General features: G+C 36.9%; 1 protein-coding gene and 1 pseudogene across 2 annotated transcripts; one reads left to right on the top strand and one right to left on the bottom strand.

The window, feature by feature from the left end:
• The first annotated feature begins 5,301 nt into the window (after nucleotides 1-5,301).
• On the top strand, nucleotides 5,302-15,681 carry LOC133576363 (uncharacterized). 2 transcript variants are annotated; one of them, XM_061929529.1, is made up of 3 exons: nucleotides 5,302-5,694; nucleotides 5,801-5,900; nucleotides 14,599-15,681. In XM_061929529.1, the coding sequence occupies exons 1-3, from the start codon at nucleotides 5,365-5,367 to the stop codon at nucleotides 14,850-14,852; spliced, it is 684 nt and encodes a 227-aa protein (XP_061785513.1). In that variant the 5' UTR covers nucleotides 5,302-5,364; the 3' UTR covers nucleotides 14,853-15,681. The 2 variants fall into 2 exon arrangements, with proteins under 2 accessions (XP_061785513.1, XP_061785512.1); XM_061929528.1 differs by having other exon boundaries at nucleotides 5,756-5,900.
• Nucleotides 15,097-19,307, bottom strand: LOC133576130 (induced myeloid leukemia cell differentiation protein Mcl-1 homolog; annotated as a pseudogene).
• Between the last annotated feature and the right edge of the window lie 2,582 nt (nucleotides 19,308-21,889).

Here is a 21,889-nt window from a genome sequence, read left to right as displayed (position 1 = left end):
TACTCCAGTGCGACTTATATGTTTTTTTCCTTCTTTATTATGCCTTTTCGGCCAGTGCGACTTATACTCCGAAAAATACGGTAGGTTGATGTTTTTGCTGTCACAAAATAGCGTCATTGTTTACAAACTCAGCAAATAATTCCCTGGACACAGGAAGGTTTTAAGAATAATTTAATTCAGAGCCAATCGTAGTAAATGATTAAAATATTGAATTGATGTTGTTACATCAACATCCTGTGTTTTTGTCTGATTATCATCGTGATCAAAAATGTAATGGTTCAATGATCATAAAAATGTCAACTATCAGTATCCGCATTTTTTACTTTTTTGAACAAAATGTAACAGCCTTTGTAATGTGTTTTGAAATGGTTCTATTGTCATTTTCATACCAAATAATATGTATATCGTATCGTAGGAGGCTGCAACATATATGGCAATATAGATTTTAGGCAGTATCGCACAGCCCTATTAGAAACTATAAATGAGATGACCCTGAATTTTCAAGATTTTTTTTGGAGATACATCCAAGACAAACAAAAGCTTGCAATGCTGTCATGATGCCGCTTTGTTTGCTATTTTCTTGTGTTTTGGATCATTTTGGACCATTTCCAGTCCTGGTGCTCTTATACTTCCAGCTGGAATCCTTGTTTTGCTGCCCTTTCACTTTGCAGACTATTTAGTGTCACCTGTTGCCCCTTGTCAGTACTGGATTATTGCTTTGCATGAGTAGCTGATAGTTGATATGCTCCCAGTTCAGAGCTTTATTCCGTGGTCTAAAGGTCCGTCCACCATTGTGAGAAGCCTTCTGTTCCCTAATAAAGGGACCTTTTATCTGAGGCAGGGTGATATGATAACTGTATCATGATATCAATAATTATTGATATTGTTTGTGACCTATCAATTATAAGGACCAGGAAAATTATATTAAATGTATTTTATTTCAAATGTAACCTTCTTCTTCCTAAAATATGTAAAGGAGACTGATCTCCGGCTTGGCCCGGATTGAGACGTGGTTGAATTGATGAGCCTTTTGTTTGCTTTTGTGTATTGCTGCACCATGTTAAGGCCATTCGGAGGTGCAGTTGTCAATATTTGCTCGTCCTTATTTGACTGATTTTTATTTAATTATTTATTTATTTATCCATTTTTTTGGATGGGGGCGAAGAACTTTTGATTTGTATTGTATTGAATTTATGTTAATTGTTTTGTCAAACAAAATTTAAAAATGATAATAATAACCTTCCTCTGACTTTAATCACCTCAGCTATCAAGGCAGAAAGGAAAGGAAATGTCAACACAAGTATAGAATTACTTAACATTAACCTCTTCAAATTAAGGTGCAAAAATAATAAATATGTAGGGAATACTTAATAAGGTGTACCAAAATATTGTGAAAATGTAAGCAGAGAAATATGAGAAGAACTATTTTCTGCAGGTTTAATGGCAGGAAGCTGTGCTCCTAAGGTGGTGTGGTGTTACTTGTCTTGGTGGGGACAAGCCTTGCATCATTTACAGACCACGGCCCGTTTAAAAAAAGACATTAAAAACGGCCATACTGTGTCCAGTTGACTTTTCCTGTTTTATCGGCATTTGTGTCAATAAAAGAATCAACCGTGAGACAGCAAGATGGCGCAACCAAACTTGATAGTTGATACTGTTAGTCTTACCTGACTTCCAGCATTGTTTGGTTACCCTTTGTTAAAGCAACCAACCTTGCATGACAACTTCCGGTTTCTTCCTACAAAGAAGAAAAATAAATTACAGAAATGCCTTTTTAATTGATATCAATTCTACCTGCACTTCACCTGGCGTCTCTGCATCTTGGGTCACACCAACAATGCACTTTATTTTTCTATAACCCATTCTGCAAACAAAGACAATAACTGTAAATAAATCAAATCCATAAATAGTCAATTATATTTGAACCCTACCAGTTCCTGTTATCACAATAAAAGCTAGTCAAATCAAATCAGAGCAATGCATTTAAAACCGCAATTAAGAAAGTTAAAGAAAATCAGTGAAACAACTAGTAGTAGATTGGAAAAAAAAAAAAAAAGGATGTTATGTTTATTAATTGTTTGCTGACTCTGCTTCATTGATGACCATTATTTTTACAATAGATAACTTGATACCACAATCAATGAGACACCTTTTTCCAGCGGGTCTCTGTGTTGCAGCTGCATCTTCTCAGGTCTTGGTTTGAGTGAGTGACAGGAAGAAAAGCTCCGACTTGCTTTTCTGGTAACCTCCTGGTTTGTATGTCTAAGTGACGTCTAGACCAGTGGTTCTCAAATGTGGGGGTACTTGAAGGTATGCCAAGGGGTACGTGAGATTTTTTTGAAATATTCTAAAAATAGCAACAATTCAAAAATCCTTTATAAATATATTTATTGAATAATACTTCAACAAAATATGAATGTAAGTTCATAAACTGAACATCAAATCAAGTAGGCTATTCCATTCATTACCATAAAGCCAGAGTTTCCCCCATGCCATGATGGTTTGATCCTCACTAAAATGTCTGTCAAAAAGAAGTGTGAAAAGAAATGCAACAATGCAATATTCAGTGTTGACAGATAGACATGTTCCATAAATATTGATGTTAAAGATTTCTTTTTTTGTGAAGAAATGTTTAGAATGAAGTTCATGAATGTAGATGGATCTCTATTACAATCCCCAAAGAGGGCACTTTAAGTTGATTACTTCTAGGTGTAGAAATCTTTATTTATAATTGAATCACTTGTTTATTTTTCAACAAGTTTTTAGTTATTTTTATATCTTTTTTTCCAAATAGTTCAAGAAAGACCACTACAAATGAGGAATATTTTGCACTGTTATACAATTTAAAAAATCAGAAACTGGTGACATAGTGCTGTATTTGACTTCTTTATCTCTTTTTTTCAACCAAAAATGCTTTACTCTGATTAGGGGGTACTTGAATTAAAAACCATTTCAGTGGGGGTACATCACTGAAAAAAGGTTGAGAACCACTGGTCTAGACCAGTGTTTTTTCACATTTTTTGAGCCAAGGCGCATTTTTTGAGGCACACCGCTAGCAGAAAACATTAAAAAATGAATTTCAGTAGCCGATATTGACAGTAAAAAGTCCTTGTCATATTTGTTGGCTATGAATTTAAACCATAACCTACCATGCATCACTATAGCTCTTGTCTCAAAGTAGGTGTACTGTCACGACCTGTCACATCACGCCGTGACTTATTTGGAGTTTTTTGGTGTTTTTCTGTGTGTAGTGTTTTAGTTTTTGTCTTACGCTCCTATTTTAGTGGCTTTTCCTGTTTTGTCTGTATTTTCCTGTTTCATGTCTTCCTTTGAGCGCTATTCCCCGCACCTGCTTTGTTTTAGCAATCAAGACTATTTTAAGTTGTTGCTATCCTTCTTTGTGGGGACATTGTTGATTGTCATGTCATGTACGGATGTACTTTGTGGACGCCGTCTCTGCTCCACACGCTGTAAGTCTTTGCTGTCGTCCAGCATTCTGCTTTTGTTTACTTTGCAGCCGGTTCTGTTTGCAATTAAGACTATTTAAATTGATCCTTATTCTACCTTGGTTGTCAGGACATTGTTTGTTGATGCTGCTGTTATCTGGTGACTACAGACAATCTTTTTCATGCTGCGCTCCAGTACGCTCCTACTTTGTGGACGCCGTCTGCTCCACATTTCATCGTAAGTGTTTTTGCTGCGTTCCATCATTTTGTTTTATGTCTGTCATAGTCTGGCCGGTTCGAGCACTTCCCTTCTGCTCTAGCATTCTGTTTTTGCTTGTTTAATTAATAAATACCCCTTTTTACTTTACGCTCCTACCTCAATCATCTGCATCCCTAAAATCACGACGACCTCAGGCGTCTCCCATGACGCACCGTTTATCATTGCTTGACATCCTAAGCTTCAATGACTTTTCTTAGCGGCACTCACCTTTTCTTTATTTTTGCTTTAACCGTTAGATGCCTTTTTACCTGCATATTGTGATCACGACAAACCATGTTCCTGACATCTACAAAGTAATTAGCCACTTACTGATATGCACTGCAAAAAGTCAGTGTTCGAAAACAAGAAAAAAAACCTACAAAAATGAGGGGTATTTTATTTGAACTAAGCAAAATTATCTGCCAATAGAACAAGAAAATTTGGCTTGTCAAGACTTTCCAAAACAAGTAAATTAGCTAACCTCAATGAACCCAAAAATAGCTTAAAATAAGTATATTCTCACTAATAACAAGTGCACTTTTCTTGGTAGGAAAAAAAAAGAGACCTTTTTGCTCAATATGTTGAAAAATATTCTTCAATGAAGTAAATGCTAGTGCCATTATCTTGACATAATGATATTACATTTCTTGAAACCAGCAAACTTATACTAAAAAATAATGTATTGTTCTTAATGGAAAGGCAACAAGGCAAGCGCTTGTTACTCTCGGGGTCTCCTAGCCGCTCAGGCAAATCATATTGTCTAAAAATGCATTTTTCCATGGATAACATGACATCATCGCGCCAAGTGTGTGCTCTTTCAGTCAATTAGTGCGCATATATACAGCCCGGCCCCCGGACAAAACGTTTTTTATTGTAATTTTGAAGAATTCATCTGAATGTGCATGAACTATTTCTGTTCAAAATTGTTAGAAATGTTAAATGTTTAAATATTAGCTGTCCGTTTACTGTACTGTGCCAACTGTACGTATTTTCTATCGTTTCATTGAAAATAAAAGAGCAAAGTCCATTTGGCTGTCATCTGTTTTAATTATGAGACACAATTGGGTCAAAGTCATGATTTTTTTTTTTTCATGCTTGAAATAAGAAGTTATTACTTTAAAAAAGTAGTTTTATACTTGTGAGTTTTGATGACACAACATTTGATATTCTAGTTTCAAGCATGTTTTACTCAATATAGGTCATCAAATCTCAGCTACAAGCTGTAATATCTTACTGAGATCATTTACGACCAAAACCCTTAAAACAAGTACAACACTAACATAAAATCTGCTTAGTGAGAAGAATTATTTTATCAGACAGAAAATAAGCAAATATTACCCTTTTTTGAGATATTTAAACTTACTTAGAATTCAGTTTTTGCAGTGTGGAAGAGTATTACACGGTTTTACTCTGCCGAGCTATAGACAGCACCGACACTCAACAACGGCACATTATTTGCGGATTATAATTATAATAAAAAATCTTTTGAACCCAAATAGGTGAAATGACATCATCTCCCACGGCACACCAGACAATATCTCAAGGCACACTAGTGTGCCGTGGCACAGTGGTTGAAAAACACTGGTCTAGACTGCCAAAACCAGATGGGTTTAGATCTGGTTGTAACTTGGATGGTACTATCTTGAATTCCACTGGGTTATGGGTAAATGTTCAGTTCTATGCAGAGAACTAAAGGCCCTTATTCTTGCAGAAGGTGAAAGCCTCTCCTGCTCGGCCAGGCAATATGGGTCCACAGACAGCAGCGGCGAGCACGACAATCCCGCCGCCAACCACTGCAACAACCATAGCAACCACAGGTTTCCCGCCGCGACAGCTGGGCACTGGGTCGGCGCCGACCAAGGGGAAGAGGCCATCCGCAGGAAGTCGAAGTACTTCTTCATGAGCCCCTGCGATAAATACCACGCCAAGGGCCGGAAGCCTTCCAAGCTGATCCTGCAGCTGCTCAAGATCATCATGGTCACCGCTCAGGTAGCGCCTGTGTGGCATCCGTCACTGCTCCTCTTCTCTTCTTTGCTTCCTCTCTTGGCAGTTGGTGCTGTTTGGCCTCAGTAACCAGGTGGTGGTGATGTTCAAGGAGGAGAACACCATGACTTGGAAGCACAAGACTTTGATGAGTCCTCCGACAGCGATTTGTCCGTGTACACACGACAAGATGTCTACCAACACATCTTCAGGTACGTCCATACTCGGGATGTCAGGATATGAACATTTCATATCACGGTTATTGTCACCAAAATGATCACGGTTATCATTATTATCGCAGTATTGTTGAATGTGCTCTAAAAGTACTCATTCACACTTATAACCCAGTTTTATTAAAAACATTCAAATAAATATATAACCACACAATATACTTTCTTGACAGAATAAATATGATATGTAATAATGTTGTTCTGGTTACTTAAGAAGCATATTATTTTAATTGAGTGTTTAAATTTGATTTCAATGTGTACAATTGAATAGCTTAGTTGCTCAGACAGTAATGTGTTTATATGAGTTTAGATTGGGGTATGTTTTTTATATGAAGAAAGACGTTAATGTCTCTTGTTTTCATGTTAGCATTCATGCTACCGAGCACTAACTTGCTTCTCCAGTAAATAAGAAGTGTCACCTGTCCGTCAGATTATCAGTGTTTTACGATCATTCTGATTGAAAAAGGTAATACTAACTGTAAAATGTTTTACCACGGTTGTCATAATTATGAAATAAAAAGTCCAAATTATGAGATAAAAAAGTCATAATTATTGTCAATATGTCAAAAAAGCAAATGAACAAAAGTTTTTTTGTTAATTATGAGATAAAAACTGTGATAAGAAAGTCGAAAACATGCCATTAAAAGTCATAATTATGAGGTAAACAGGCAAAATAATGAGATCAAAAAAAGTTAAAATGATGTCATAAAAAGTCAAAATGATGCCATAAAAAGTCATAATTAGATTTTTTTTTAAAAGTCTAAATTATGCCATAAAAACTCAGAATTAGATTTTAATTATGAGATAAGAAAGTTGAAATTATGAGATAAAAAAGTCAATATTATGAGTTAAAAACTCATATTTATGAGTTTAAAAGTCAAAATTATGAGATAAGAAAGTCATAATTACAAGTTAAAAAGTCATTCATGAGATAAAAGTCAAAATTATGAGATAAAAAATGTCATAATTACTAGGGTTATGAATCTATGGGCACCACACGATTTGATTCAGAATCGATTGTAGATTTAAAACGATTCTCGATACATAATCAATTATTTTTAATAACATTGTGTGCCATTTCCATGATTAACTACATTTCTCCATAAGAAGTCAAAATCATTGCACAAAAAAGTCAAAATTATGAGATCAAGTTAAAAATGTGCCATAAAAAGTTATAATTATGAGATAAAAAGTTATAATTATGAGATAAAAAGTTATAATTATGAGATAAAAAAGTTGAAATTATGATATAAAAAGTCATAATTATGCATTAAAATGGTATATTTATGAGATAAAAAATCGGAATTATGAGATAAGAAAGTAGAAATTATGAGTTAAAAGTCATAAAAAGTCATATTCATGAAATAAAAAGTCATAATTATAAAATTAAAAAGTAGAAAGAAAGTCATCATTATTTGGGCTGTGAATCTTTGGGGACCACACGATTTGATTCTTGGGGGTAACGATTTGATTTAGAATCATCCATCCATCCATTTTCTACCGCTTATTCCCTTCGGGTCGCGGGGGGCGCTGGAGCCTATCTCAGCTACAATCAGGCGGAAGGCGGGGTACACCCTGGACAAGTCGCCACTTCATCGCAGGGCCAACACAGATAGACAGACAACATTCACACACTAGGGACCATTTAGTGTTGCCAATCAACCTATCCCCCTTTGGAGGTGGGAGGGGCCTATCCCCAGGTGCATGTCTTTGGAGGTGGGAGGGGCCTATCCCCAGGTGCATGTCTTTGGAGGTGGGCGGGGCCTATCCCCAGGTGCATGTCTTTGGAGGTGGGAGGGGCCTATCCCCAGGTGCATGTCTTTGGAGGTGGGAGGGGCCTATCCCCAGGTGCATGTCTTTGGAGGTGGGAGGAAGCCGGAGTACCCGGAGGGAACCCACGCAGTCACGGGGAGATTTAATACGATTTTCGATACATAATCAGTACTTTTTCAATAACATTGTGTGCCAGTTCTATGATGAACTACATTCCTCCCTAGAATAGAAAAACAGCTTTGATAAATTGTTGTATGACTTACTTATCTGTACAGCAAATATGGGTGTCTACTTGAACAATAGGATTTGTCTGGCTGGAAAAGACAGATTAAAAAAAAAATAAGAAGAAGAAGCATAGGGACGGCGTGGCGCAGTGGGAGAGTGGCCGTGCGTGACCCGAGGGTCCCTGGTTCAATCCCCACCTAGTACCAACCTCGTCATGTCCGTTGTGTCCTGAGCAAGACACTTCACCCTTGCTCCTGATGGGTGCTGGTTAGCGCCTTGCATGGCAGCTCCCTCCATCAGTGTGTGAATGTGTGTGTGAATGGGTAAATGTGGAAGTAGTGTCAAAGCGCTTTGAGTACCTTGAAGGTAGAAAAGCGCTATACAAGTACAACCCATTTATTTATTTATTTATCGCGATTAATTTGAAAATCTATTTTTTGTGACACTCCTAATAATCTTGGTTTAAAAAATCTAAATTATGAGATAAGAAAGTCAGAATTATGTGATAAGAAGGTCAGAATTATGAGATAAAAAGTCATAGTTATGAGGTAGAAAAAATCTAAATTATGAGATAAGAAAGTCAGAATTATGAGATAAAAAGTCATAATTATAAGATAGAAAAAAAATCAAAATTATGAGATAAAAAAAAGTCAGAATTATGAGATAGAAAATATCTAAATTATGAGATAATTCGAAAATCCTCGAAAAAATAGTCGCACAGCAGCTAAATGAACACTTAGTGTCTAACAATCTCTGTGAACCTTTTCAATCCGCTTTCACTCTACGGAGACAGCCCTGGCAAAAATGACTAATGATCTACTGCTAACCATGGATGTCATCTATGTTGCTGCTTCTTCATCTTAGTGCTGCTTTCCATAATATTTTATTAGAGCGTATCAAAACACGTATTGGTATGTCAGACTTAGCTTTGTCGTGGTTTAACTCTTATCTTACTGACAGGATGCAGTGCGTCTCCCATAATAATGTGACCTCGGACTATGTTAAGGTAACGTGTGGAGTTCCTCAGGGTTCGGTTCTTGGCCCTGCACTCTTTAGTATTTACATGTTGCCGCTAGGTGACATCATACGTGTTAGCTTTCATTGTTATGATGATGACATCATACGTGTTAGCTTTCATTGTTATGATGATGACATCATAGGTGTTAGCTTTCATTGTTATGCTGATGACAGCCAACTCTACATGCCCCTAAAGCTGACCAACACGCCGGATTGTAGTCAGCTGGAGGCGTGTCTTCATGACATTAAACAATGGATGTCCGCTAACTTCTTGCAACTCAACGCCAAGAAAACGGAAATGCTGATTATCGGTCCTGCTAAACACCGACATTTATTTAATAATACCACCTTAACATTTGACAACCAAACAATTACACAAGGCGAATCAGTAAAGAATCTGAAGAATTATCTTCCACCCAACTCTCTCCTTTGAGTCACACATTAAGAGTGTTACTAAAACAACTCTCTCCTTTGAGTCACACATTAAGAGTGTTACTAAAACAACTCTCTCCTTTGAGTCACACATTAAGAGTGTTACTAAAACAACTCTCTCCTTTGAGTCACACATTAAGAGTGTTACTAAAACAACTCTCTCCTTTGAGTCACACATTAAGAGTGTTACTAAAACAACTCTCTCCTTTGAGACACACATTAAGAGTGTTACTAAAACAACTCTCTCCTTTGAGTCACACATTAAGAGTGTTACTAAAACAACTCTCTCCTTTGAGTCACACATTAAGAGTGTTACTAAAACAACTCTCTCCTTTGAGTCACACATTAAGAGTGTTACTAAAACAACTCTCTCCTTTGAGTCACACATTAAGAGTGTTACTAAAACAACTCTCTCCTTTGAGTCACACATTAAGAGTGTTACTAAAACAACTCTCTCCTTTGAGTCACACATTAAGAGTGTTACTAAAACAACTCTCTCCTTTGAGTCACACATTAAGAGTGTTACTAAAACAACTCTCTCCTTTGAGTCACACATTAAGAGTGTTACTAAAACAACTCTCTCCTTTGAGTCACACATTAAGAGTGTTACTAAAACAACTCTCTCATTTGAGTCACACATTAAGAGTGTTACTAAAACAACTCTCTCCTTTGAGTCACACATTAAGAGTGTTACTAAAACAACTCTCTCCTTTGAGTCACACATTAAGAGTGTTACTAAAACAACTCTCTCCTTTGAGTCACACATTAAGAGTGTTACTAAAACAACTCTCTCCTTTGAGTCACACATTAAGAGTGTTACTAAAACAACTCTCTCCTTTGAGTCACACATTAAGAGTGTTACTAAAACAACTCTCTCCTTTGAGTCACACATTAAGAGTGTTACTAAAACAACTCTCTCATTTGAGTCACACATTAAGAGTGTTACTAAAACAACTCTCTCCTTTGAGTCACACATTAAGAGTGTTACTAAAACAACTCTCTCCTTTGAGTCACACATTAAGAGTCTTACTAAAACAACTCTCTCCTTTGAGTCACACATTAAGAGTGTTACTAAAACAACTCTCTCCTTTGAATCACACATTAAGAGTGTTACTAAAACAACTCTCTCCTTTGAATCACACATTAAGAGTGTTACTAAAACAACTCTCTCCTTTGAGTCACACATTAAGAGTGTTACTAAAACAACTCTCTCCTTTGAGTCACACATTAAGAGTGTTACTAAAACAACTCTCTCCTTTGAGTCACACATTAAGAGTGTTACTAAAACAACTCTCTCCTTTGAGTCACACATTAAGAGTGTTACTAAAACAACTCTCTCCTTTGAGTCACACATTAAGAGTGTTACTAAAACAACTCTCTCCTTTGAGTCACACATTAAGAGTGTTACTAAAACAACTCTCTCCTTTGAGACACACATTAAGAGTGTTACTAAAACAACTCTCTCCTTTGAGTCACACATTAAGAGTGTTACTAAAACAACTCTCTCCTTTGAGTCACACATTAAGAGTGTTACTAAAACAACTCTCTCCTTTGAGTCACACATTAAGAGTGTTACTAAAACAACTCTCTCCTTTGAGTCACACATTAAGAGTCTTACTAAAACAACTCTCTCCTTTGAGTCACACATTAAGAGTGTTACTAAAACAACTCTCTCCTTTGAATCACACATTAAGAGTGTTACTAAAACAACTCTCTCCTTTGAATCACACATTAAGAGTGTTACTAAAACAACTCTCTCCTTTGAGTCACACATTAAGAGTGTTACTAAAACAACTCTCTCCTTTGAGTCACACATTAAGAGTGTTACTAAAACAACTCTCTCCTTTGAGTCACACATTAAGAGTGTTACTAAAACAACTCTCTCCTTTGAGTCACACATTAAGAGTGTTACTAAAACAACTCTCTCCTTTGAGTCACACATTAAGAGTGTTACTAAAACAACTCTCTCCTTTGAGTCACACATTAAGAGTGTTACTAAAACAACTCTCTCCTTTGAGACACACATTAAGAGTGTTACTAAAACAACTCTCTCCTTTGAGTCACACATTAAGAGTGTTACTAAAACAACTCTCTCCTTTGAGTCACACATTAAGAGTGTTACTAAAACAACTCTCTCCTTTGAGTCACACATTAAGAGTGTTACTAAAACAACTCTCTCCTTTGAGTCACACATTAAGAGTGTTACTAAAACAACTCTCTCCTTTGAGTCACACATTAAGAGTGTTACTAAAACAACTCTCTCCTTTGAGTCACACATTAAGAGTGTTACTAAAACAACTCTCTCCTTTGAGTCACACATTAAGAGTGTTACTAAAACAACTCTCTCCTTTGAGTCACACATTAAGAGTGTTACTAAAACAACTCTCTCCTTTGAGTCACACATTAAGAGTGTTACTAAAACAACTCTCTCCTTTGAGTCACACATTAAGAGTGTTACTAAAACAACTCTCTCCTTTGAGTCACACATTAAGAGTGTTACTAAAACAACTCTCTCCTTTGAGACACACATTAAGAGTGTTACTAAAACAACTCTCTCCTTTGAGTCACACATTAAGAGTGTTACTAAAACAACTCTCTCCTTTGAGTCACACATTAAGAGTGTTACTAAAACAACTCTCTCCTTTGAGTCACACATTAAGAGTGTTACTAAAACAACTCTCTCCTTTGAGTCACACATTAAGAGTGTTACTAAAACAACTCTCTCCTTTGAGTCACACATTAAGAGTGTTACTAAAACAACTCTCTCCTTTGAGTCACACATTAAGAGTGTTACTAAAACAACTCTCTCCTTTGAGTCACACATTAAGAGTGTTACTAAAACAACTCTCTCCTTTGAGTCACACATTAAGAGTGTTACTAAAACAACTCTCTCCTTTGAGTCACACATTAAGAGTGTTACTAAAACAACTCTCTCCTTTGAGTCACACATTAAGAGTGTTACTAAAACAACTCTCTCCTTTGAGTCACACATTAAGAGTGTTACTAAAACAACTCTCTCCTTTGAGTCACACATTAAGAGTGTTACTAAAACAACTCTCTCCTTTGAGTCACACATTAAGAGTGTTACTAAAACAACTCTCTCCTTTGAGTCACACATTAAGAGTGTTACTAAAACAACTCTCTCCTTTGAGTCACACATTAAGAGTGTTACTAAAACAACTCTCTCCTTTGAGTCACACATTAAGAGTGTTACTAAAACAACTCTCTCCTTTGAGTCACACATTAAGAGTGTTACTAAAACAACTCTCTCCTTTGAGTCACACATTAAGAGTGTTACTAAAACAACTCTCTCCTTTGAGTCACACATTAAGAGTGTTACTAAAACAACTCTCTCCTTTGAGTCACACATTAAGAGTGTTACTAAAACAACTCTCTCCTTTGAGTCACACATTAAGAGTCTTACTAAAACAACTCTCTCCTTTGAGTCACACATTAAGAGTGTTACTAAAACAACTCTCTCCTTTGAATCACACATTAAGAGTGTTACTAAAACAACTCTCTCCTTTGAGTCACACATTAAGAGTGTTACTAAAACAACTCTCTCCTTTGAGTCACACATTAAGAGTGTTACTAAAACAACTCTCTCCTTTGAGTCACACATTAAGAGTGTTACTAAAACAACTCTCTCCTTTGAGTCACACATTAAGAGTGTTACTAAAACAACTCTCTCCTTTGAGTCACACATTAAGAGTGTTACTAAAACAACTCTCTCCTTTGAGTCACACATTAAGAGTGTTACTAAAACAACTCTCTCCTTTGAGTCACACATTAAGAGTGTTACTAAAACAACTCTCTCCTTTGAGTCACACATTAAGAGTGTTACTAAAACAACTCTCTCCTTTGAGTCACACATTAAGAGTGTTACTAAAACAACTCTCTCCTTTGAGTCACACATTAAGAGTGTTACTAAAACAACTCTCTCCTTTGAGTCACACATTAAGAGTGTTACTAAAACGGCCTTCTTTCATCTCCGTAATATCGCTAAAATTCGTTCTATTTTATCCACTAGCGACGCTGAGATCATTATTCATGCGTTCGTTACGTCTCGTCTCGATTACTGTAACGTATTATTTTGGGGTCTCCCTATGTCTAGCATTAAAAGATTACAGTTGGTACAAAATGCGGCTGCTAGACTTTTGACAAGAACAAGAAAGTTTGATCATATTACGCCTATACTGTATATACCTTTATATACATATATACATATATATATATATATATACCTATACTGGCTCACCTGCACTGGCTTCCTGTGCACTTAAGATGTGACTTTAAGGTTTTACTACTTACATATAAAATACTACACGGTCTAGCTCCGTCCTATCTTGTCGATTGCATTGTACCATATGTCCCGGCAAGAAATTTGCGTTCAAAGAACTCCGGCTTATTAGTGATTCCCAGAGCCCAAAAAAAGTCTGCGGGCTATAGAGCGTTTTCTATTGGGGCTCCAGTACTATGGAATGCCCTCCCGGTAACAATTAGAGATGCTACCTCAGTAGAAGCATTTAAGTCCCATCTTAAAACTCATTTGTATACTCTAGCCTTTAAATAGACCCCCTGTTAGACCAGTTGATCTGCCGTTTCTTTTCTTTTCTCCTCTGCTCCCCTTTTCCTTGAGGGGGGGGCACAGGTCCGGTGGCCATGGATGAAGTGCTGGCTGTCCAGAGTCGGGACCCGGGGTGGACCGCTCACCTGTGCATCGGCTGGGAACATCTCTGCGCTGCTGACCCGTCTCCGCTCGGGATGGTGTCCTGCTGGCCCCACTATGGACTGGACTCTTACTATTATGTTGGATCCACTATGGACTGGACTCTCACAATATTATGTCAGACCCACTAGACATCCATTGCTTTCAGTCTCCCCTAGAGGGGGGGGTTACCCACATATGTGGTCCTCTCCAAGGTTTCTCATAGTCATTCACATCGACGTCCCACTGGGGTGAGTTTTTCCTTGCCCTTATGTGGGCTTTGTACCGAGGATGTCGTTGTGGCTTGTGCAGCCCTTTGAGACACTTGTGATTTAGGGCTATATAAATAAAGATTGATTGATTGATTGATTGATATAAACAGGAAGTAGGGAGGAAGTGGGTGAACAAAAAAAAAAACCCTTCTGCATTTGCAGTAAGTTCCCCAACAAAGACAGTGACTAAAATAATTCAAGTGAATAGTTTATTAACTAATAATTCCAACATTATCTACACAACTCTTGGCAGCTCACAGCTGGATGCCGCCCTCACCGAAAGAGCATCATCTTCGCACTGTCCCGCACTATTTTGCACTTTGCTCCCCAACTCCATCCTTGGGAGTGAATCCTGGATCTGGGGAGCTTGCAAGCCCCGATACGTCCCAAAGTTCTGTGGGAGTCGCTCCGTGGCGCCGAGCCCACTTGGAGGGATCGTCGTGCCACGCGGATGCAAGCGTGCCTTGTTCCGCTCCCGGGGATGGATCGCCAGGCGGTCGGGAATGAGACTTATGGAAATCGGATTCGTGGTTGCTGCGCGTGGAATATGTCGCTATCTTCAAAGTCATACAACACGGCGCTGATCAGACCAAATGCTTTTTTCAAATTTGCATAGAAACATACTTGATATCTTAGAAAAATAAATCTATTTATAAATTAAATAGATCTCAACTGCTCGAAAAGGTAAAGTGTCCATGACGAAAATGCTTCGGCCGCAGGTTTGAAAACCAAAATTATTGAACTATACTGCGGCTCAGCCTTCATTTCCATGTGTAAGTCTGAGGGCATCGTGGAGGTTCTTCCATGTATCCAGCATCAACGTTGTTCACGTCAAAATCAGGCTTTTTAAGAGTACGACAAATTCCCCTGATCAACAGGGCCAGTGTCGCCCCGATGCCGGCAACGGCCATGAGCGTTTTCCTCACTGCGGACTCTGGGTCAGCTTCCTGAAAGAACTCTACAAAACCATCCTGCGGGAAAAGTAATCAGTTAGTCTGGAGTCCTGAGGAGCAGCGTCTGTGTGACACGTAGCCTTCGCAGGCGTTACACAATGCCTGGCTGTGACTCACTCACCCATGAATTGTTTTTCACTAGCCAGTTTCGTTGGTGTTCCAGCAGGAACGAAGAGATCTCCTCTTCAGGTACTGGGACAGCACCGCCCCGAACGCCACCAGACTGGCAATGCGGCCCAAGTTTGTGGTCCCATCTGAGAAGAGGCTCTTTGCTACTGAACCCACAAAGTCCATGTTGTCCCCTTTCTGGTCCAGACAAAGAGTTTTGAGCATACCTTGAAAAATAAATAAATAAAGGGTGTCATTTACTGAAATTCACATTTGACATGTATGTTACATCTCCACTCCTTTGTTTTCGCTTGTGGTATTTTTCGTTTTAAAAGGTAATTGTTAAATCACATCCTGTATTAATTTGACAGTTGATCAAATACATGTTTAAAACTATATCTGGGTTTCTGCCGGTATCAGATAATAAATAAATGATAAATGGGTTGTACTTGTATAGCGCTTTTCTACCTTAAAGGTACTCAAAGCGCTTTGACACTACTTCCACATTTACCCATTCACACACACATTCACACACTGAATGAGGGAGCTGTCATGCAAGGCGCTAACCAGCACCCATCAGGAGCAAGGGTGAAGTGTCTTGCTCAGGACACAACGGACATGACGAGGTTGGTACTAGGTGGGGATTGAACCAGGGACCCTCGGGTCGCGTACGGCCACTCTACCACTGCGCCACGCCGTCCCTCAGATGCTTTGTAATGCAACTTAAAACTAATTTAATGCCCATGTCCTACTGCAAATCGTATATATATATATACATAGTCAAAATCATACAATTCTTAGCATTTGACAATAATAATCTTCAATGGTTGGAAAGAATACAGCACTATTCTAATCCCAATATATAATAATGCAAGTAACCCTTGCAGAGAAATGTTCATTACTGCACTATTTACAATTGTAATTGGAAGATCAGTAACTTATTCATGCAAAATTAATTAATTAGGGCTGCGACTAACGATTAATTCGATAATCGATTAATGGTCGATTAATAATCGGATAAAAGAGACAAACTACATTTCTATTACTTATTTTCATTATTGTTTCTCAGCTGTTTCTACATGTTACAGTTTATAAATAAAGGTTTATAAAATAAAATAAAAACATTTTAAAAAACAAAATAAAAAAATAAGCCCCTGCGCATGCGCATAGATCCAACGAATCGATGACAAAATTAATCGGCAACAATTTGTATAATCGATTAGTTGTTGCAGCCCTAGTATAAATAAATACTGTAAAAAGCTGTTAGCAAAAACTGCACTTCAATAAATATTGAACATCTTTAAGTGCAGTTATATTTCCTTATAGGGACAAACTGGGAAGGGAGGTTTTGTTCTAAATTACAATTGTATGAACTTTAAAAGGCCTTTAAACTTGGCATTTCATGTTTTTTATTCCATTTAAATACTTCAAGGGTTGTATTAACCTGTGGAATCCCTGTACATTAAGATGGTTTCGAAAAACAAATGCTTATGTAACCTATTTTTATGGGCTTTCCTCTTGGTGATGTTAAGTTCCTGTTATACGCTGTCATACAGTATATGCCTTGAGCTCTTATTTTGAAGGCGCTAAGAGCGGAAGTGAGGTCACGTTGTTGGAGTGGAGCGAAGGTTTTGAAAAGAAGGTAAATAAAGGGTCCTCGTGTAAACTGGAGATTCCGTGTTTATTATTTTGTAGTTTCATACCGTATAGGCGACATATATAAACCCTCGGTTACACTAACATCAATTTCCTGGTACGAACAAGCTGGCGTGTGGAGAAATGTTTTACGTCCTTTGCGTCTTTGGCGTAAAGTAAGCAGGCCAAACTGGTCAATTGTGTTTGAATGCTTTGCGTCTTTGGCGTAAAGTAAGCAGGCCAAACCGGTCAATTGTATTGAAATGGTTTACGTTTGTGGCGCAAAGCACGCAGGCCAAACTGGCGAGTGTTTTACGTCCTTTGCGTAGAGTAAGCAGGTCAAAATGGCGAGCCTTTCAATGTTTGACGTAAAGACAGTGTCAAGTAAGAAAGATAATGGCCTCACCGTTGTATTTATATCGTTGGTAATGTATTAATATGTTTAAATGTCACCTGTGGTTATTAATATCGCCAGAGACATACCAAAAGATCGCTTTTTTTTTACTCAATTGTTTTAGGTGTTTTGCTGATTATTAGTCTCAAAACAGCCGGGATGTGCTGACGTCATGTCACGTGATTAAAGTGTCTTCTTTTAAGAACATTATGACACTCATTAAACAAGAAGGTGTTTATTTTACCACAAACTTTAAACATACTGACCTGTTTTAGCTGTACTTTGTACATTTTTATGGTTAAAAAAGGCAGCTCAGTTGCCAGAATTTTACTGTAAAATGTACATTTGTTTTTTACTGTAAATAATAAAACAACAATTTTACAGTACATTTTTTATGGTTAAAAAGTCAGCTCAGTTGCCAGAATTTTACTGTAAAATGTACATTTGTTTTTTACTGTAAATAATAAAACAGCAATTTTACAGTACATTTTGTATGGTTAAACAGGCAGCTCAGTTGCCAGAATTTTACCGTAAAATGTATATTTGTTTTTTTGCTGAAAATAAAAAAACAGCAATTTTACAGCACATTTTTTGTGGTCAATAAAGGCAGCTCAGTTGTCAGCATTTTACTGTAAAATTTACATTAGTTTTTTTTACTGTAAATAAAAAAACAGCAATTTTACAGTACATTTTTTATGCTTAACAAAAACAGCTCAGTTGCCAGAATTTTACTGTAAAATGTAAAGGGACAAGCGGTAGAAATGGATGGATGGATGTACATTTGTTTTTTTTACTGTAAATAAAAAAACAGCAATTTTACAGTAAAAAAATGTATGGTTGAAAAGGCAGCTCAGTTGCCAGAATTTTACTGTAAAATTCACATGAGTTTTTTTTACGGTAAATACAAAAACAGCAATTTTACAGTACCTTTTTTATGGTTAAAAAGTAAGCTCAGTTGCCAGAATTTTACTGTAAAATGTAGAAAATATATATTTTTATTATAAATAAAAAACCCAGCAATTTTACAAACATTTTTTATGGTTAAAAAGGCAGCTCAGTTGCCAGAATTTTACTGTAAAATTTACTTCTTTTTTTTTTTTTTTACTGTAAATAAAATAACTGCAATTTTACAGTAAATTGTGGCACCTGAGCTTCCAGTTTTGTTTTGTTTTTGTTGTTGTTGTTTTTTTACCGCAAATCAACAACTGTAGATTTTTGGGTGTATTACTGTAAATGCCTAAACGGCACCACATTTTATTACAGTAAAACAAGTACTGTTTTTTTTTTCATTTAGAGAAAAATGCTGTAAAAACCACAGTAATTGAACAATTTTACCATTAAATCTATTGCTACTTTTACATTGCACAATTTGATGGATAACTTGCTTTGAAATAATTATTATTAGTATTTATTTCTATTTAAAACATGATTTGAATGTCTGATAATATATTATTGCATAATTAGACAATATTTAAGTTAACATAATTTGCGATTACATGGAGTACATCTATTTTTTTTCTGCCAAAATTAATTTAATGAACCTCTATGTTGCCTCTTTAGCACCTCCCTGTGGCCAGCAGTAATACAGCAGTCCTTGCTATGTTTGTTAAACCTTTGCAACAATAATACAGTTGAACAAAATAATTGTATGACGTGTGTATATTCAAACACATCTGTTAATACATTAATACTGACACACTATTAATAATATCCTAGTATAAATATCACAACTACTTCATACTGACCTCAAAGAAGGAGGTCCGCCTCATAGTAATGCTTTATTATTCTTGTGCAGGGGAAAAAAATTATAACACACAAAGAACTTCTTTCCTTCCTTCCTTCTCTCTCACACTCCTCTTTACTCTCTGTCATTGTGGAGAAATAAAAGAACCAAATACAAAACTATAAATAATTATTTTTTAATGTTGGATGAGGCTGCCCTCTGCTGTATTAAGGTGGTCCTATAAGACGCTGTATATTTGCTTGTACTTTAATCCAATATGGAGCCTATGTAATAAATATTAAAATGATGAATTATGTGTCCCAATGACAAGTGAAATAATGTATAAACTGTCCATGCATTAAATAATTCCAATTATATAATTATACATTTTAACAAATATAGTGGTTGTGATGTAAATTAAACTATATGGTAAAAAATAAACTATGTTTTTTTTTTTTTAACTAATTTAATTATTGATTAATGGATTATGGAGGTTACCTTCTAGTGGGTTCTTCAGATCACCACACACTTGCACGAGAGCCCGATATTCAGGGTTCAACAATGTCTTTTATTGTGAACGCACGCACAACAGTCTCTACTGCGTGACTTTTCAGTCTTTTGGGCGTGTCGTCTTTCTGGCCTTCTCTCTCTCGCAATGTCCAGCGTCTGTGTCCGCTCACCAGCACCAACTCCAAAAACGCGTCTCGGTCCGGCTGCTGCTAATAAGGGCGACAGGTGATTAGATAACCAGCCCCAGCTGGGCAATCCACTCACCTGTCGCTGGCTTCGAGGCCGGTCCTTACACACCCCGCTCCGCGGCAGGCCCGCAGACCACGCCCCCCTCCACATGGATCATTTGATGAAGGTTAAGGTCAAAGTAATTATTAATTATTTATATAGCACAATTAAAAAAAAACAACTACTGCACCATAGTAGTAGTGCAAATACAAATAAAAAAAGGTTTAAAAATAGCAAATAATAGAAATCAAGTACAACCAAGCTGGCACAAGACATTGAAACAACGTTGAGAACTCGTTGAATTAGGTCCTGACGTTGAGCAACTCCAACATAACGTTGAAACAACATGCTTTCTGATGACGTTTAAGCAACGTTGGGTTCTGACGTTGATTTGAGCATTTAATTTTGGTCAATTTCCCAACCATTATTCTACAACACAAACACAACATTGACACAACATGCTTTTTGACAACGTTTATTCAATGTCAGGTTGTTCTAATGATATGACCATTGGAATTTGGTCATTTCCCAACCAACAACGTTGGACATCAACATCAACATTGTCTCAATTTACAAGTACAACTATTTTGCAACGTTGTTTCAAAGTCAGATTTAAAAGACATGTACGTATAACCAACGTTGTATCAATGTCTTGTGCCTGCTGGGAAATCAACAATAACATGGTTATAGAAATGAAATAGGGACTATCCATCAAATAACAAAAAGGCATCAATAAAAACATAAAAGTGTTAAACACCAGCAAAAAAAAAAAATCATGATTTAAAAAGTCTTGATAATTAATAACGTAATTTTACAGTTTAATCAATCTGTTCTTCTATCTTATGAAAAAACCTTTACAATTGAGCGAGATCATTTACTGTTGGTCTACATGGATGGCCAAGTCAAAAAGTTATTCTATGGTTGTCGTCACACTTTGCCTCTCAGCCATCACTGGTACTCTTCATTGGTGAGTAGCAAACGGCATATGTTGACCACATACAAACAAATCGGGGCATCTACAGGGTTGAGCGATCAACATCTAGATGCAAACAATTATACCAAAGACTACAAAAAATGGGAGCCATTACCTCCCTGCTTGGCACTCAGCATCAAGGGTTGGAATTGGGGGTTAAATCACCAAAAAATGATTCCCGGGCGCGGCCACAGCTGCTGCTCACTGCTCCCCTCCTAATTCCATGACTGTATATATCGGTATCGGTTGATATCGGAATCGGTAATTAAGAGTTGGACAATATCGGAATATCGGATATCGGCAAAAAAGCCATTATCGGACATCTCTAATAATATATAAATAATAAATGTCAGTGTTTATCTGTAAATAAAAAAATATATATAATACATGTCAGTGTTTATGTGTAAATAACATATATAAATAATACATGTCAGTGTTTATCTGTAAATAACAATATATAAATACCGTATTTTTCGGAGTATAAGTCGCACCTGATGAAAATGCATAATAAAAAAGGAAAAAAACATATATAAGTCGCACTGGAGCCCGGCCAAACTATGAAAAAAACTGCGACTTATAGTCCGAAAAATACGTTAATAAATGTCAGTGTTATCTGCCAACCTGGAGGAGATGTTCGCCAAATGAAAATCTCTCCCTGTCTGCCAGTCCAACTATCCTTAAATACTTTTCACATGGAGACACTTGCACTTTGGTGTTCTTGCCTTGGGGCGGACAGTTTGTACGAATGCAGACAACATATTTCCTTAGTGGAATAGTCACCTAACAGATTCTGTGACCAAGAAAAATGTACACACTCCACTATAAAGATATATGCTTGTGTTGTTTAACGGCATCATAAATTACAAACCCCGTTTCCATATGAGTTGGGAAATTGTATTAGATGTAAATATAAATGGAATACAATGATTTGCAAATCCTTTTCAAGCCATATTCAGTTGAATATGCTACAAAGACAACATATTTGATGTTCAAACTCATAAACATTTTTTTTGTGCAAAT

The sequence above is a fragment of the Nerophis lumbriciformis genome, linkage group LG34 (genome assembly GCF_033978685.3).
Source record: "Nerophis lumbriciformis linkage group LG34, RoL_Nlum_v2.1, whole genome shotgun sequence".
Lineage (NCBI taxonomy): Eukaryota > Metazoa > Chordata > Actinopteri > Syngnathiformes > Syngnathidae > Nerophis > Nerophis lumbriciformis.
The sequence above is the reverse complement of the archived record's forward strand: the minus strand, read 5'-3'. Positions and strand labels throughout refer to the sequence as shown.

What these genes read in the sequence shown, in the direction of transcription:
- LOC133576363 (XM_061929528.1), top strand. Translation starts at nt 5,365, where the DNA reads ATGGGTAAATGTTCAGTTCTATGCAGAGAACTAAAGGCCCTTATTCTT. An exon ending in TCATCATGGTCACCGCTCAG is followed by an intron (nt 5,695 to 5,755) that starts GTAGCGCCTGTG and finishes CTCTCTTGGCAG; the next exon opens with TTGGTGCTGTTTGGCCTCAG. An exon ending in GTCTACCAACACATCTTCAG is followed by an intron (nt 5,901 to 14,598) that starts GTACGTCCATAC and finishes AACTCTTGGCAG; the next exon opens with CTCACAGCTGGATGCCGCCC.